Source organism: Geotrypetes seraphini, chromosome 10 (genome assembly GCF_902459505.1).
Source record: "Geotrypetes seraphini chromosome 10, aGeoSer1.1, whole genome shotgun sequence".
Lineage (NCBI taxonomy): Eukaryota > Metazoa > Chordata > Amphibia > Gymnophiona > Dermophiidae > Geotrypetes > Geotrypetes seraphini.
In genome coordinates, this window is record NC_047093.1 from 98,208,436 (window position 1) to 98,226,125 (window position 17,690).

The following is a 17,690-nucleotide window of genomic DNA, read 5'->3' on the forward strand; positions in this document are numbered from 1 at the left end:
AGAGTATCCTTCCAATCCATCCCATACCGCCCTTCTTCAACGAATGGCCACCAGGATGGTCTCGGGACTCAAGAACCTCCCATATGAGGAAAGACTGCATAAATTGCAGCTATACTCGCTCGATGAACATAGAGAGAGGGGAGACATGATTGAGACATTTAAATATATCACGGACCGTATCGAGGTGGAAGACGGTATCTTCTTTCTTAAAGGACCTTCAACCACAAGAGGTCATCCGCTGAAAATCAAAGGCGGGCAATTTCATGGCAACGCCAGGAAGTATTTCTTCACCGAAAGGGTGGTCAATCATTGGAATGGACTTCCACTGCAGGTGATCAACGCCAGCAGCATGCTAGATTTTAAAAAGAAATGGGATATGCATGTGGGATCTCTAGCGGGATAAAGTCTGAGGGTGGGTCACTAGGTGGGCAGACTTGATGGGCTATAGCCCTTTTCTGCCGTCATTTTCTATGTTTCTTCGGGAAGCTCAAGCTCTGCTTCGTCTCCATGCCATCGAACCAGTTCCCTTGGAGCAATAAAACATGGGGGTTTTACTCCTGCTACTTCCTTGTTCCGAAGAAGACGGGCGATCTGTGACCCATTTGGGATCTCAGGGCTCTCAACAAATTTCTAGTCAAAGAAAAGTTTTTAATGTTGTCCCTGGCATCCCTTCATCCCCTTCTCGAGCAGAATGACTGGTTATGCTCTCTGGATCTCAAGGAGGCCTACTACACTCATATCCCCATTCATCTGGCCTCCCGTCAGTACCTCAGATTTCGGGTGGGGAATCTGCATTATCAATACAGCCTGGCCTGGCCTGGCCTCACCTCGTCTCCCAGAGTGTTCACCAAGTGCCTGGTAGTGGTAGCAGCAGCTCTAAGGAATTGTGGTCTTCAGGTGTTTCCCCAATACCTCGACGACTGGCTCATCAAGGATTCCACGTCTCAAGGGGTTATTGTAGCGACCCAACAGACTACCTGGTTCCTACAAAATTTGGGATTCGAGATCAATTTTCCCAAATCTCAGCTTCAACCCTCACAGACTCTACAATTCATTGGAGCTGTTCTGGACACTGTCCAACTCAGAGCATTCCTTCCACAGCAAAGTCTGAAAGCTCTACTTCAACTCTGTCATACAGTGTCTTCCTGATCTTCCATCTCAGCGAGACATATGATGGTACTCCTAGGTCACATGGCCTCCACAGTACACGCGACTCCTTTTGCCAGACTTCACCTCAGAATTCCTCAGTGGACCCTGGCATCTCGACGCAGGTTTGCGATCCTCTTTCTCGACACATCAGTCACTCCTTCTTTGAAGCAGTCTCTCTGTTGGTGGATGCTCTCTTCCAATCTTTCCAGAGGTTTGCTTTTTCAAACGCCCCCTCATCAGAAGGTCAACACGACAGACTCTTCAACCTACGCTTGGGGCACTCATCTCGATGGTCTCCGTACTCAAGGCCTCTGGACAAGTACGGATCATCAGTGATCCTCAAAGCTCTCCATGCTTTTCAACATCTGCTTCACGGCAAAGTAGTCCTCATTCGGACGGGCAACCAAGTCACCATGTATTATGTCAACAAACAGGGAGGGACAGGGTCTGCCTCTCTTTGTCAAGAAGCTCTGGAGGTTTGGGACTGGGCAATCTGCCACAACACCTTCCTCAAAGCTGTCTATATTCAAGGGGCAAAGAATTGCTTGGCGGACAACTTGAGTCATCTACTGCAATCTCACAAATGGACACTCCATTCTTCGCCTCTTCATCACAATTTTTCACAGTGGGGAACGCCTCAGATAGACCTCTTTGCAGTTCCCCACAACTACAAACTGCCTCAGTTCTGCTCCAGGATATACTCTCCTCATTGCCTCGAGGCAGATGCTTTTCTTCTGGAATGGACGAATCTCTTCCTCTACGCATTCCCTCTCATTCTCAAGACTCTGGTCAAGTTGAAGAACGATCATGCCACCATGATTCTGATTGCTCCTCGGTGGCCGAGATAACCTTGGTACTCCCTTCTACTTCAACTAGCAGCAGGGAGCCATACCTTCTACCAGTTTTTCCTTCTCTGCTTACACAGAGTCAAGGATCTCTGCTTCATCCCAACCTGCAGTCTCTACACCTGACAGCTTGGTACCTCTCAACATAACCCCTCTTCAGTTTTCTCAATCTGTAAGAGACGTTTTAGAGGCCTCTAGAAAGCTCACCACTAGACAATGCTATCACCAAAAATGGACTAGATTTCTACATGGTGTTTTTCTCATCATCAGGAGCCTCAGCATTCCTCCTTATCTTCTGTTTTGGACTTATCCAATTCTGGCCTCAAGTCTACATCTATACGAGTCCATCTCAGTGCAATTGCGGCTTTCCATCAGCCTATTGAAGAAAAACCCCTCTCTGCTTATCCGGTGGTTTCCAGATTCATGAAAGGACTTTTCAATGTCAAACCTCCTCTCAAAGCACCTCATGTGGTTTGGGACCTCAATGTTGTCCTTACTCAAATCATGAAACCTCCATTGATAAGGCTCATCTGAAGTATCTTACTTGGACAGTGGTGTTTCTCATTGCCCTCACTTCTGCTCGATGAGTCAGTGAGTTGCAAGCTTTAGTTGCTGACCCACCATTCACGGTGTTCCATCATTACAAAGTGGTTCTTCATACTCATCCTAAATTCCTCCCTAAAGTGGTCTCGGAATTTCATCTCAACCAATCCTTCATACTTCCAGTGTTTTTTCCAAAGCCTCATTCTCATCCTGGAGAATCAGCTCTTCATACTCTGGACTGTAAACATGCTTTGGCCTTCTACTTGGAACGCACCAAACCACACAGAACTGCTCCTCAACTTTTTGTTTCCTTCAATCCAAATAAGTTGGGACATCCTATTTCTAAGCGTATCATCTCCAATTGGATGGCGGCTTGTATCTCTTTCTGCTATGCCCAGGCTGGATTACACCTTCACAGTAAAGTCACAGCCCATAAAGTCAGAGCAATGGCAGCTTCAGTAGCTTTCCTCAGATCTACACCTATTGAGGAAATTTGTAGAGCTGCTTCTTGGTCCTCGGTTCATACCTTCACTTCTCACTATTGTCTGGATACTTTCTCCACTCCAGAAGGGATGGACAGTTTGGCCAAACAGTACAGAACCATGGTGAGACCTCATCTGGAATACTGTGTGCAATTCTGGAGGCCACATTACCGTAAAGATATACTTCGAGCTGAGTCAGTCCAGCGAATGGCCACTAGGATGTCTCCGGACTCAGGGGTCTCTCATACGAGGAAAGACTGGGCAAGTTGCAGCTCTACTCTCTGGAGGAGCGCAGGGAGAGGGGTGACATGTTGAGACATTTAAGTACGTCACTGGTCGTGTCGAGGTGGAAAACGACATATTCTTTCCTTAGGGACCTTCAGTCACAAGAGGGCACCTGCTCAAACTCAGAGGAGGGAGGTTTGGTGGTGACACCAGGAAGTATTTCTTTACAGAAAGGGTGGTGGATCACTGGAACAAACTACCGGTGCAGGTGATCAAGGCCACTAGCGTGCTCGACTTTAAGAATAAATGAGACATCCACGTGGGATCTCTACGTGGGTCGAGCAGCACTCTGACTTAATGGGGTGGGACAGTAGAGTGGGCAGGCTTGATGGGCTATAGCCCTTTTCTGCCGTCATCTTTCTATGTTTCTATTACAAAATTTATTCTCCTAAATTGCCAACACTTCCACCATCCCATTCTGGTTAGCTTGGAGGTCACCCATATGTGAGAATACCTGCCTGCTTGTCCTGGGATAAAGCACAGTTACTTACCATAACAGGTGTTATCAAGGGACAGCAGGCAGCTATTCTCACAACCCACCCACCTCCCCTGGTTGGCTTCTCTGCTAGCTATCTGAACTGAGGAGATGCGCCCTGCGCTGGGCGGGAAGGCACTCACGCATGCGCGGTGCGGGCGACTTGAAACTTCGAGTTTCTTCAAGCAAGTCTGCTTGTGAGGCGTCTGCATCTGGGCTCCATCGATGACATCGCCCATATGTGAGAATAGCTGCCTGCTGTCCCTGGATAACACCTGTTACGGTAAGTAACTGTGCTTTTTTTCCACTCAGCTGCTTTAAAAACACTGACACACAAAGGCACTACAGAGCTGTGAGTACCTCCATTATTTCCTATGGGAACTTTGGAGGTGGCTTGTGGGTCAATTTAAACTTTGTTTTTCACAGTTTCTGTAGGTAGGGTTCAGGTCCCAAGACCCCAAATCACTATTTTTTATTTTCAGTTTTTGTTTATTTTTGACATGAATTCGTGAGGGCGGCCATCTTTGGGTTTTAAAATCAATCTTTTTTTCTAACTTTGATTTCTGCCTCAAAAAAAACCACTCAATTTGACTCAAAATCGATTGGAATGGACTCCCCAGCCCCTAATCTATTGAATGTGGACATTGCGCCGGATGGGTTCCAGATTAGCAATTGCGTATCATGTGCCTTAGCATGCTGGGGGAAGGGGGAGGGAGCTTCAGACTTCACTTCCTCCATGTCCTCTTGGGCTGGGGATCTGGCCTGGGTCTGTGCCTTCCAAAGAAAACCTCGCCCAGTGGCCGTTCTAGAACCTGGCGCAGTATGACTGCAGACTCTTTTGACATGATGCATGTACCTCAACAGAGCCCTGCCATGGTTGCGGAGTAGGCCTTTTCACCAGAATTTATTTGGCTCTTCTGAACGGCGTATCCTCGGACCCTGCTCGTTTGGCACAGCTGGCGGGCTCGTCTGGGCTTTTTCAGTTTATGGCATCGGGAGCTCTCTTGTCTGGCAGTGCCAAACCTCAATTGCAGCAGTTGCCATGCAGATTTTGTTTGTTTGGTCTCCTGTCACTGTATTTAATTTGGAATCGGCTATTTAATTTGGAAAGCTCTTTCCAATCTGCTAAAGCTATGTCTGTTTTATCACCTGAATCCTGCTTTTTGGCAGGTTTGAACAGCTTGAGGTGGATTCCACCATGGCACAGGTTTTCCAGCGCACAGCCCTCCCTAGTGCTGGGGAGTGAAGTTTCAGGACACTCAGGATTGCAGGAGGCTGTTTATGATGCAAAATTTTCTTTTCTAGCTTCCTCAGGTAGCTGAGTGGCGGTGGCCACTTCCTGTATGGCGCTTGCCTGTCAATCTGGCCTGTGCAAAACGTCCTTTGTGGAGGTGCATGCCTGCCAAACTCTTTGGACTGTTTTTGGATGAGGACGCGGTCTCAATCATCTTCAGCAGCCATCTTTTAAAGGGCCAGATTCTTGTTGGGTATAGGTCTGGATGACCTCTACTCAGGTGTTGTGAATGCTATGTTGCTCCCTGTGAACCAGTTTCACTAGACGTCGGGAAGGGATCGTAGTCCTCTTCATTCCTTCCGCAGGTGTCATTGGGGATACTCAGGTTTTTCCTCCTAGAGTCAATCCCAGAGCCATGATCACATTGCCCCGGTTCCAATTCCAGGCATCCTAAGGTTCTTGTGCAGTGGCTACACCTCACCAAAAAAAGGCACCAATGCTGCCAGGGGTGGGCGTGGCTTCATCATTCGCAGGCTGTCTTCTACCATTTTGTCAGGGCAGACTTGACTTTCATTGGACACTTGTTAGTCCTCCTTTTCTTGCTTCCAGCTTGGTTTCTGGACTTGAGCAAGTTGATGGCAAGAGTCCAGGTTCTGCAATATTCTGCAGCGTTTTCAGGATGCTGGACCCTGTTCCAGTCCATGAATGGGTGCTTAGGGGGATTCTCCTTATACTTCCTTGTGCCAGAAAGGCTCAGAATTGGAGACATATTCTGGTTCTACAGTCACTTCTTGCAAATTCCCTTTTTCTGAATGGACAATGGAGTATACGGTGCTAGCTGCTGTCTCAAGGGGAGTTTTAGGTTCCTTGGATCTCACAGAAGCTTACATCCATGTTTTGTTCTAACCAGAGCATCGCAGGTTTCTGTGTTTCCATGTTCTGCAACTGCATCTCCATGTTCTGCAACTGCCTCTCCAGTTCAAAGCTCTGCTCCTTGGCCTCACGACAGCTTCCATACTTCCATCAGAGTGATTGTAGTTGAGACGGCTTTCTGCCGGCAGAGGTCCATGTCCACCCTTCCTGGGACAGTGGATGCTCCAGGCTCCGTTTCGTTGGGTGTACAAAGGCATTGTGGGGATGATAGGGTCTCTGCTATACGTGTTGACAAGTTCAGGAATAGGCACTTGGCGTCCTCCCAGTCCCTGGAGTTTCTGGGGCTTCTCTTCGTCTCTAAACAGGGTCAACTGTTTCTTCTCAGGGCAAGTAGACAGAACCTTCGTCAACAGATCAGAATTCTCTTGGACTGTCCGGCTCTCTTGGCCTGGTTTTATCTGCAGGTTCTCGGGTCTTGGGCAGCCTCCTTGGAGGTGATCCTTTGGGCAGGGCACCCATGCACACTTGACGGGAGTCCCTCATATCTTGGTGATCTCTGCTGAGTTTTCCCCCTAGACGGAGCCAGCTAGCAGCAATTTGAGCTTGTGGATCTGGGCCAGGGTTGTTGGCTTCAGATTTCCGAGTAGATGACTTAGGATGGATGACAAACTGTTGGGTTGCAGGCTAATTGCGGGGCCCACTCCATTCATGGGTAGTGGACTCCTGGTGCGCAACATTGGTTGATCTATTGTCTGGAGCTTCAGGAAATTTAGCTAGTGCTACTCGCTCTCTAGCCCTTTCAGAAAGAACAGTGGTGCAAGTTTCTTTGACGCCACTACAGTGGTGTATGTACATCACGAGAGAGCTCTACTGCTCTCTCTCTCTCTCTCTCTCTTGCGCCAGAATGTTTGCTGACGTTCCACTGGGCGGAAGCGCTTCTCCCTGTATTGGCAGCCTATGGGCTTAGAGTTTCAGCAGTCTTCCTCAGCCGACAGTTCCTGGTCTCGGGAACATGATTCCTTTCACAGGAGCCATTCTGTTTGTTCTTACAAGAGCTGGGGTTTGGGTTTGGTTGATGAACAGCATGGAAGCTAAGGCCAGATGCCTTAGTTTGGCCCTGGCTTGCTCACGAGTTCCTGTATGATGTTCCCTCTGTGGCCTCTGGTTGGTCAGGTCATCCCCCGGACAGTGATGCATTCCGGCCTGGTATGTCTAGTGGCTCCGGATTGGCTTTGCTGCCCATGGTCTGTGGTTTTCGTTTATCTTTGGTGAGACGAGAATTGGCTCCGGATTGGCTTTGCCGCCTGTGGGTCTGTGGTTCTTGTATATCTTTGGTGAGATGAGAATTTCCGGTTCCCTTTTCATCTGTTTTCTCAGGCAGGGACCAATGTCCATGGAGAACCCACGGTGTTTTAGTCTTACGGCATAGTTTTTGAGAGAGAGAGAGAGAGGTGTTGCAGAGAGGAGGCTTTTATAGGTTGGAATCTTATTCTAAAAATAGAATCTATTGTATTTTCCAGTATCTTTCTGTTTATAATTTGTAAACTATTTGAAACAATGGTTAGCTTAACAGATAAGGAAGGTGTGACACTTGCAGGATGGAATTAGTGTGACTGGCTTCTTTGTCCCATTCAAGTAGCATATCTTCTTGATAAACAAACCAGCCTGGCTGGATGCTTAATGTATGTGAATTCTGTGCAGGAGCATTTAAGGTCTATCTGCATCATCATTCCAGAGTCATAAGAACATAAGAATTGCTGCCGCTGGGTCAGACCAGTGGTCCATCGTGCCCAGCAGTCCGCTCACGCAGCAGCCCTCTGATCAAAGATCAGTGCCCTGAGACTAGCCCTACCTGAGCACGTTCCGGTTCAGCAGGAACTTGTCTAACTTTGTCTTGAATGCCTGGAGGGTGTTTTCCCCTATGATAGACTCCGGAAGAGCGTTCCAGTTCTACCACTCTCTGGGTGAAGAAGAACTTCCTTACGTTCATACAGAATCCTATCCCCTTTCAATTTTAGAGAGTGCCCTCTCGTTCTCAGATTGATCTAATGTCCCATAGGCCTCTGCTGACATTAGTTAGGCCAACAGAAAATGCTGACAGCTAGCAATGTAAGGCTGGGCTGACAGTGACCTTCCTGAAAGTTCAGGTTGCAGGCTTTGCGTGTTTTCAAGCACGCAGAGGCACTATTTCACTTACTGCTGTTTCAGATGTGACCAGGGGGAGGGGGTGCTTCGTCTGCGTCCTCCCATGCGTCTTCCTTTCCCTTTGTGGACTCTTATCATTTTACAGGGCTTTGGTGAGGCTTCCTTTGAACCACTGTAGGATGAATTTCTTCTGGACCTAACGATCACAACGGTTTTTCTGGTCACCATTATCTCCACATGGTGTATTTTAGAGTGTCTGCTCTTTTGGGCAGGGAATCTTTTCTCCGTATTAGGGCCGCAGATGTTTTCCTCTGCCTTCCACGTCAATCAAGAGGTTAGATTGCCTGCATTTTATTTGACAGGTTCGGAGTGAGGTTTGGAGCGCAAAGATCAGATCTTCGCAAATTGAGTTCCAGGCTGTCTGATCACTTTTTCGTTCTCACTGCTGCGCCTCACCATGGTAGGCCAAGTCCTCGATCGCTCGATGGATTCAAGTGGCCATTTCTGCGACTTGCATCGCCCATGGCAAGCAGCCACTGGTTTTCCTTAAAACACTCTTGACAAGAAGTGTGGCTGCGTTGTGGGTGGAATCTTGCGTGATTTGTCCTGATGAAATTTGTAGGGCAGCTGCCTGGTCCTCTCTTCATATTTTTACCTGGTTTTACCAAATGGATGTGGTGGCGCGTTCTGATTTTTTTCATTTGGGGGGGCAGGCTCTTCTGTCCCTCCCTAGCTACCATGGCTTTGGTACATCACCTAGCGTATGGAATCCAAAAGGGACATAACTGAATGGAAGATTAGGTTTATACTGTCGATAATCTTCTTTCTGTTAGTCCTTGGAGGATTCCATACGGCCTGCCCTCTCTGTCTTCACTCAGTTGTTGGAGTAGCCTGCTCCTTTCTACCTTAGTCACTCTCATTATAGGTTTGAAGTTTTTCCAGCCAGTTGGCAGATCCTATAGGGAGCTTCTACGAGTATACACATTACCAAAGGCCTTTCTTGGGGTGCTCACTGCACACAGCACTGCATTGTTCCTCAGTGTTTTTTCTGAGTTGCCCGTTTTTCACTTGTAATATTTTGCAGAGCAAACCAGTTCATGATTTACTTGTGTTGATGGGGATTCTCCTTGTCCTGGATTTGCAGGTATGTACTTGGCTTTGAGACTGAACTAAGGTTGTTTGCTGACTCTCAGGCTAAGGGGGTTGAGCATGTGTTAAGAAAAGATGTAGATTTCTGCAACACCCAGACTGCGGGTTGGGATTGAATACCTAGTGTATGAAATCCTCCAGGGACTAACAAAGAAGATTATCGAAGGTATAAACCTAATCTTCTATAGTGATTTTTTTTTTTGTATTTGCAGGCCTTCTTTGCCCCCTAACCCCCACGAATATGGAGGGGGAAATTGATCCAGTCTTGCACATTAATGTGACTTTTATTTATTTATAACATAACAAACTTATCTATATACCGCTATACACGGTGAAGTTTGGGCTTTAAGCTCATAGCTGTCCCATAGATTATTTTTCAGTAAATTTTTTTTTTGTTTGTTTGGGGTTTTTTTTTTAAAATGTGCCAGTATACTTCCAGGCCAGTACACTCACCACTAGTGGTGACTGGTGACAGTTATTGGTACCAGCAGTCAGCCATGTTGTATTTACTGTCCTTGTTCTTTGATTTATTGTTGGTATCTGATCATCATGATGGGGCAGTCTTCCATTGTCACATAACTGGTAGTTATGAATGATGATGTGCGAAATTCCCTAAGGTGCATTATATGGCTTAACGTGTATGACTTTATGCCATGCTAAGCATTTACTGTATGTGAATTGATGTGTTTAAAACATCTTCTCTTTAGAAAATCAATGAGAAGCCTCAAGTAATTGCAGATTATGAAACTGGAAAGGCCATCCCCAGCAACCAGGTGATGGGCAAGATTGAAAGAGCCATTGGTGAGACTTGCTTAGACAATTGTACACCCAAGCTTTCCTCCGTTCTCTTTTTAGAGATTTAAATTGGGTTCTCTTTTAGTAGACTGAAATGTATCTCTTAATGTGAGGTTCCACTCTTTAACAGAAGAAAAAGGAGGAATGGAGCCATGAAATTGCTTTTTAACGAGTAGTTACAAAAAATGCTGATAAGCAGGGGAATGCTGTCCTGTTAAGTTTCAGAGAGAAAGATTCTCAAAAGTTTAACGCCGTCGCTAAACTGTTTTCCGGCGGTTTAGCCTATATGCAGTTTAGTGGCAGATTATCAAAAGGGATTATCTCCGTCTTTAGCAATGTTTCTAGCAGCCTCTGACACTGACATGCAAATAGGTTCTTCAGCATTGGATTCTTAAAAAATGCTGAGCCGTTTTCAAAAAGCGGCATCTGCTTTTGGCGACAAAAAAGCGACTGATCCAGGGGTGCCAGTCAGTGTCGGAAATGTCTAGAAAGCACTGTGTTGTGATGCAGCAGGAATGATGCCCATTATCTCTGCTGTATCGCAACACCCATTCCCTAAAATCCTGGCCGTGCCCCCCCCCCCCCCCGCAGCAGGAGAGATGCCCATTCTCTCCTGCTGCACTAAAATCCCCAACATGACCGCCGCAAACACCCCCTTCGCCCAAATCTTTCCTGCTGCACTAAAATATCTGACACAACCACCTCCCCACAGCAGGAGAGATGCCAACTCTATCCCGCTGCGCTAAAATACCCAACATGACCATCCTGCCACGGACCCGACCACCCCATGCAGCGGGAGAGATGCCCGGATGCCTAAAGCGCCGCCCTATGGGGTGTCTGGGCCAATCAGAGCCTTAGGACCCTTCCCGATGCATCCGGGGAGGGGCTTGAGGCTCTGATTGGCCCAAGTTGTTTAAGGCCCCTCCCATAAGAGCTTTTTAACGCGGTTTTTTGAGAATCCTGGCCATAGTTCTCTAAATTCCTTGATGAGAAGGATGAGGTATTTAGATACAGAGCCATGCAAAAGTTTTGCATCACCTCCAAATAATACATTGTTCATCTTTCTTGCTGGAGCACAGCAATATTTCTGATGCCTACTGCTGCATATTATATACTCAATTCATCCTATGGGCTTGGACATACAACAAAACTTATTAATAAGGAAGCCTCAGCCCCACCACTCCTCCGCTATGTTAATTCAAACCTGTGGGAAGCATTACGTGGCGCTTCATCGTTGGCTGCCCCTATATATAATGTTCTGTTTACCAATAAATTAGTGTTTTTTATTTTATATAAATATTATCTTTCTTTAGCTATGCTTCATATTATATATGTACTTAGCTTATATGCCAGCCAACGCCTGGCATGTACTGACATGTTTAGAATTTTATGCTCTATCACCCTGCGCATTTTAAATTGATTTAGGACTTCAGATTTAAGATTTGTAATGCATAAATTGCAGAATGTCAAAAAATGGATTACATTAGCTATTTCAATACCTACTAAGTTTATTTGTATTTTAACTGTTACCCCCTTCAAGAGGAGGTAGCCCTGAAGAGGGATGTTGTTTTCTGCTATTCTAATAACTTATGGGCCAGCCTTTGTTCTTGAGAACAAGCTTGCAGCATTGAGGCATGGAGTGAACCAATTTTCAAAGTTCATCTGGCTGTACAACATGGTGCCAAGCATTAATCAGTGCTTCAGTCAACCCGTCCTTTGTTTTTGGGTGTTTTTTGAACACCTTGACAGCAAGATTATTCCACAAATTTTCAATTGGATTGAGATCTGGTGACTGCCCTGGCCATTCCAGTTGCTGAATATGGCTCGATGTCATCCACTTTGTCACCAGCTTTGCCCGATGACAGGGTGCATTGTCATCCTGGAAGTGAAAGTCACCCTGGAAGAGACTCCTTGCAGATGGAACCATTACATTTAGCAAAGTAGAGAGATACTTTGCACCGTTCATTATGCCATCAATCGCCTGAAAGCGTCCAATGCCATTGGCTGACATACAGCCCCAGACCATGATTTTTGTTGGATGCTTTACAGTCAAGTCCAGGCACTGTGGTTTGAAAGCCTCATTCTTAAATCGTCTTACAAACGTGTTGCACTGGCCTCTTAACACACAGAAAGTACTCTCATTACTGAAGAAAATGTTTTCCCACACCGCTGGAGTTCACATGCTGTACTTTTTGGCCCACTCAATCCGTCGCTTTCTTTGCATCGCCATTACCAACGGCTTCTTTCTTGCTCTACAGCCACGTAAGCCAAACTCCAGGCACCACCTACGTACTGTTGAGGCAGATACATTCACTGAACACATTTCCTGCCACTTGGCTGACAATTCTGGTGATGTGAGTTTGCAATCTGCCACTGAGATCCGGCGAACAACCCTGTCCTCTCGCACAGTGGATTTGCGTGATCTTCCACTTCGAGCCCCTCAGTCACATTTCCTATCTCTTTTTTCTTACTGAGCAAATTTGATTGCACTACACCCTGATTACAATTTGCCGGCTTGAATAGCCTTCTTCATTAAGTACATCCACCGTCACACATTCTTCTTTTGAAAGATTTCAAACTTTTTCCATGTTGTGATTATGCTGTCACTGGAGTACCAGACAGTTATGAAAACTGATTTTCCTGCTTCATCATGTATGCACGTGAATGCTGCGCTGTGATTGGTTCCTCAAAACAAATGGCATTGGTTGAAAACAGTATGCAGTGTTCTCCCCAGAAATTTTTTCCAGCCGGGTGGCACGAAAAAGTACCTGGGCGGGGAAATTTGGTGGTGGGGAAAAATTAAATGTGCACTATTTTTATTAGTTAATTGTTATTAATTACTGTATTTTCCAATGCACAATATGACTTTCTTTTTTAAGGTTTGACACTTAGGCAGTGTTCCAGTAGCATTTAAGCCACCCTTGAAAAAAAGTAATGCAGATCCTCATATTCCGACCCGAATAACTATTGGCCAGTATCAAACCTTCCATTTCTTTCAAAACTACCGTACTTGAGAGTGTGATATTGAACCAACTTCAAATTTATGTTGAATCAGTTAATGCTTTGCATTCCCAGCAATCTGGTTTTTAAGACATAGCAATTCTGCCACAGCAAATACACTGAAGCCCATAGGAATTGAATGGACTTTGGTGCATTTGGCATGGGAGAATTGCTACTGTGGCTTTGTAAAAGGGGCCCTTATTGAGTGAACTCCATAATCACCTAGACCAGTGTTTCTCCACTTCTTCAAGCCAAGTACCCCCTAAGTCTAACAAATACCAACTGAGTACCCCAGCCCAAGCTCTGCCCCTGACCCCACCCCATTATAATAGTACTAATTGTAATGCAATTTCTTCCATTCATTTTTCATGTACACACAATATAATCATATTAATTCACAATGGTAACCACAAAATTAAAAAAACACAAAGCATACTGTATGCAGAGAATATGATAATTATCATTTATATTTGTTTTATTTTTCAAAGACATCAAGGCAGATGACTTTAAAATATGCAATGTCACCTCAGTAACAACTATAGAAAAATAGACAAATATAGTTCAAAATATAGACAGCAGATATAAATTCTCAAAACTGACACATTTTGATCCCTAAATTGAAAATGAAATCATTTTTCCTACCTTTGTTGTCTGGTGATTTCATGAGTCTCTGGTTGCAATTCCTTCAGACTGTGCATCCAATATTTTTTTCTTCCTCCTGCATGCTTCTTCTCCTCCAAACCTCATTCCATTCCCCAACCAACATCTCTCTGTCCCTCCATGAGCCCAACTTTTCTCCTCCGCCCCTATTGACAACATGTCTCCCTCTCATTCCCTAACCTGCTGCAAAGGGAGTGGAGAAACAGATCCAGAGTGCATCTCTCCCACTCCCTCTACTGCCACATCCAACATTTCTCCCTTCATTCCACCAGTCCAACTTGTCTTTCTCTCTGCCTCCTGAATGCTTCCTCTCCTCCAGTCCTCATTCCCTCCCCCAACCAACATCTCTCTCTCTCCCTTCATATGAGTCTAACTTTTCTTCCTCTCTCTCTTCCACCCCTATTGGCAACATGTCTCCCTTTCTCTCCCTCCTCTGTTATGATCTTACATCTCTCTGTTCTTCCTCAGGGTCTCCCCCTCCTCCCTCCGTCTCTTCTGTCTGCATCTGCCTCATGTCATATAAACATGATGGCAGATAAAGACTAAATGGCCCATCCAGTCTGCTCCTTTGGTCCAAGCCTCTATCTTTCTTCTGCTTACAACCCCCCCTCCCCCCCCATGTCCAGCATTTGTTCTCCTTTCTTCCAGGTCCTTCTCTGCCTCTCTCTCTCTTTACTTTCTCCCTCCCTGGTCCAGAATTTTTCCACCTCGCTGCAGTCTTTTCCCCTCTCTTCCCTCTATACACCCCTAAGTTCAACATCTGCCCCCTGCCTTCTGCCTCCCCTTTGTTTCAGGTTTCTCCCTCTCTACCTTCCTTCTTCTAACATTTTGAGTCCTCCCACCTTTGTTCCAGGTCTTTCTGTCTCTCTCACTCTCTTTGACAATGAAACATTATGTCTCACTGTGTCCTTGTTACAAGCCCTAGAATTGGACTAAGGTAACTCAATTCATATAGGCTAGGCACCTTCCTTAGCTAGTAACAGAAGATGAGACTAGAAAAAACAAAACAAAACTATAATGCTGTGAACCATTAAATCCCCCCCCCCCAAAAAAAAAAAAAAAAAAAGCAAAAGATAGAAATATTCAAGAACATAAGAAGGTATGCCACAAGCACAGAAAATCTCAAAACATAGGATAACTGAAAATCAACTGGAGTTTATGGCACAGTATCAATAATTAAACTGAATAAATAGGTCTTCATATTCTCTGTTTCAAATGAGAACATTCAGATTAACATTAACAATACAAGATATTTTATGAAAGATACCAAGTCATACTCATTCGGGGACCAGATTCTCCTCCCCGTGAACCCTGCCAATTCTTCTCTCCTTTAGCTACTCTAGACCAATCCCACAAGGTGGCACATCAATTGAGCAAAGGACAAAAGTGCTATGATAAAACCGCGCCAACAATTCCTTCGTTTGGAAGGACAAAACTGCTCAGGATAACTGTGTGCAGGACCAGACCTTGTGGCGGTGGATTATGTTTTTGAACCTGAGCTTGCGACGGCGGCAGTGGATACTGTTTTTAGTTACGGAACCATCCAGCAACTTTCCTTCTCCGGCAGCCCTTCAGCCATGCCACAATTTCGCTCCTGCTGAGGCGTCCCGCTTTGCCGGAAACAGGAACTAGCATTAAAGGAGGGCAGGTCACCAGACAAGAAAAGTGGTGGGGCGTGTCGTGGGAGAGGAGCACTAAGGGTCACCTGATCGACTGGCGCATGCCTTTGGCAACCTCCACCTGTGGTCGGATGCTACTTGTAGCAGTCGCCAGCCACACCCAAGTGCAAAAAAATAACTGATGACTTTTGATGTCAGTGCATCAGTCCGTGCATCAGTCCGGGCAGAGATACAATACCGAGATGACAGCCGGGTGCTCATTTAAATTAGCCGGGCGGAACGCCCGGCTAAAACGTGCTAGGGAGAACACTGGTATGATCTGATTGGACTGTTTCAATTTGATTTTGATGCGAAGTATTGACATTTTTGACATTCCACAGTTTATGCGTTACAAGTCTTAAATCCTGAAGTCCTAAATCAATTTAAAATGTGCAGGGTGCATAAAATTCTGAACACATCAGTATATAATATGCAGCAATAGGTGTCGGAAATATTGCTGTGATCCAGCAAGAAAGACAGAACAATGTATTACTTGGAGGTGATGCAAAACTTTTGTACGGCTCTGTATATATATCCACATGCTGACTTTGCAATGTACTGCTGGATGCTTTCATTCTCTTGGGTGTTTACATAGGCTGTACACTTAGGCCTCCTTTTACGAGGAGTTTCTAGCACGGGGAGCCGTGCTGAATGGCCTGCGCTGCTCCTTATGCTCATTGAGTTCCTATGAGCGTTAGGAGCAGCACAGGCCATTCAGCGCAGCTCCGTGCACTAGAAATTGCTATTGCAGTTTCATAAAAGAGGTGGCTAGTGTGCTGGTACCCAAGCTAACACATTATCAAGTCACTCACTTAATGTTATCTCATTTGACATATTTGTTGATCCTTAGATTATCATTGTAATTTTATATTCCTGTTACCACAGTGGCAGACCTACAGTGTTGAGATAAATTGTGGCCATGCTTACATGTCTGATCAAACAGGTGGCGTGAGACATACTTCCAAGATTATGTCATTTCATTGTAAATCCATAGACCTGTGATAGCCATTTTAAGGGTTGACAAGGGCCCCAATGTTCTCAACACAATCTTGTTTTTTCCAGAACAGCAGTTCTGTTTTTCTTTTGGTACCATGTGGTTCAAACTTACCAAGTGCAGGAAAGCATTCTGCAGTACCACTTGAAAACAGAACAGATGTTGAGGCACTGGCATCAGGCATCCAAAGTAGAAGAGAGCTCATATGGAGTCTGACTGGTTGAAGGAGTGGTTGGAATAGGAGAGAACTGGAGAAAGGGAGATTGGGGAGAAGGGAACATGGACTGAGATGGAGTGATTGGGAAACAGACCTTGTGTAGTTACATGCTGCAAGTTGCCAGGCTGGCTGTATCATCAAACTAGGATTCCTCTGGCTAACTGTCATTGGAGGGGGGCTCACTTTGGTCCATAAAGGATTGAGTCTTGCTTTGAAGATTCTCAAACAATCTGCTTGAAAAATAGATGATCACAGGTGCTTTGTATGGTCTCCCACCCAATTTTAAATCTACTTTTTTTCTTCACTCCCACCTCTGTACAGGTCTTAAACTACGGGGAAAAGACATTGGAAAACCACTTGATGTGGGTCCCAAAAAGAAATGAAAACAAAGCCTCGAAATCAGTTTGTCTAGGCTGATCTCGTCTGGCTGGTTATCTTTCCAACAGCCTGAGTCTTTCTGCATTGCCAAGCTGAATGCAAGAGGGTTTAAGATTTTCTTCTGGGGAGTAATTGTGTTAATGTTCGCACTTTTATCTTTTTTTTTTTTTTTTGTGTTATGAAACAAAGGTAGAAATGATTTTGTTCACTTTCCCTTTTGGAGATTGAAGAGTGAAAAAAAAATTAAAAATATAGAACTTTAACATGCTGCTAAATATGCCAGATAATGTGTAGGAGAAGCTTAACATTCAAGCAGTTGGGTTGTCTTTGTCTCTTTCAGTTGGTTGGCATCAAGTTAATAGCTTGACTAGTTAACTGGGGAAGGGGAGAGATTCAATTTTTGGTATGCTACATGCTTGTTTTGGGCTGATTGTGGTTTAAAACTGCAGTCATTATACAACTATATGCCTTCCTAACCCATTTGAAGGAAAGTCTCTAAAATAAAGTTTGTTACCCTTCTTCAGAATGAGTCTTGGTTATTCTTTTTAAAGTCAAATCTCATTTGGGTAGAGAATGAAGAGAAAATATAAATTGACCAGGTGTAAGGAGAGTGTGGCGCAGTGGTTAAAGCTACAGCCTCAGCACCCTGAGGTGGGTTCAAACCCACACTGCTCCTTGTGACCCTGGGTAAGTCACTTAATCCCTCCATTGCCCCAGGTACATTAGACAGATTGTGAGCCTGTCGGGACAAACAGGGAAAAATATTTGAATACCTGAATAAATTCATGTAAACCGTTCTGAGCTTCCC

At 45.2% G+C, this 17,690-nt stretch overlaps 1 protein-coding gene across 1 annotated transcript in view; it reads left to right on the plus strand.

Moving 5' to 3' along the window:
* Nucleotides 1-17,405, plus strand: part of EDF1 (endothelial differentiation related factor 1) — an 88,546-nt gene extending 71,141 nt beyond the window's left edge. Inside the window, exons 4-5 of the mRNA XM_033961300.1 lie at nucleotides 9,888-9,981; nucleotides 16,826-17,405. Of these exons, the coding sequence (XP_033817191.1) occupies nucleotides 9,888-9,981; nucleotides 16,826-16,887 (156 nt within the window). The 3' untranslated portion in view covers nucleotides 16,888-17,405. The remainder of the gene's footprint in view (nucleotides 1-9,887; nucleotides 9,982-16,825) is intronic.
* The last annotated feature ends 285 nt before the right edge of the window (nucleotides 17,406-17,690 follow it).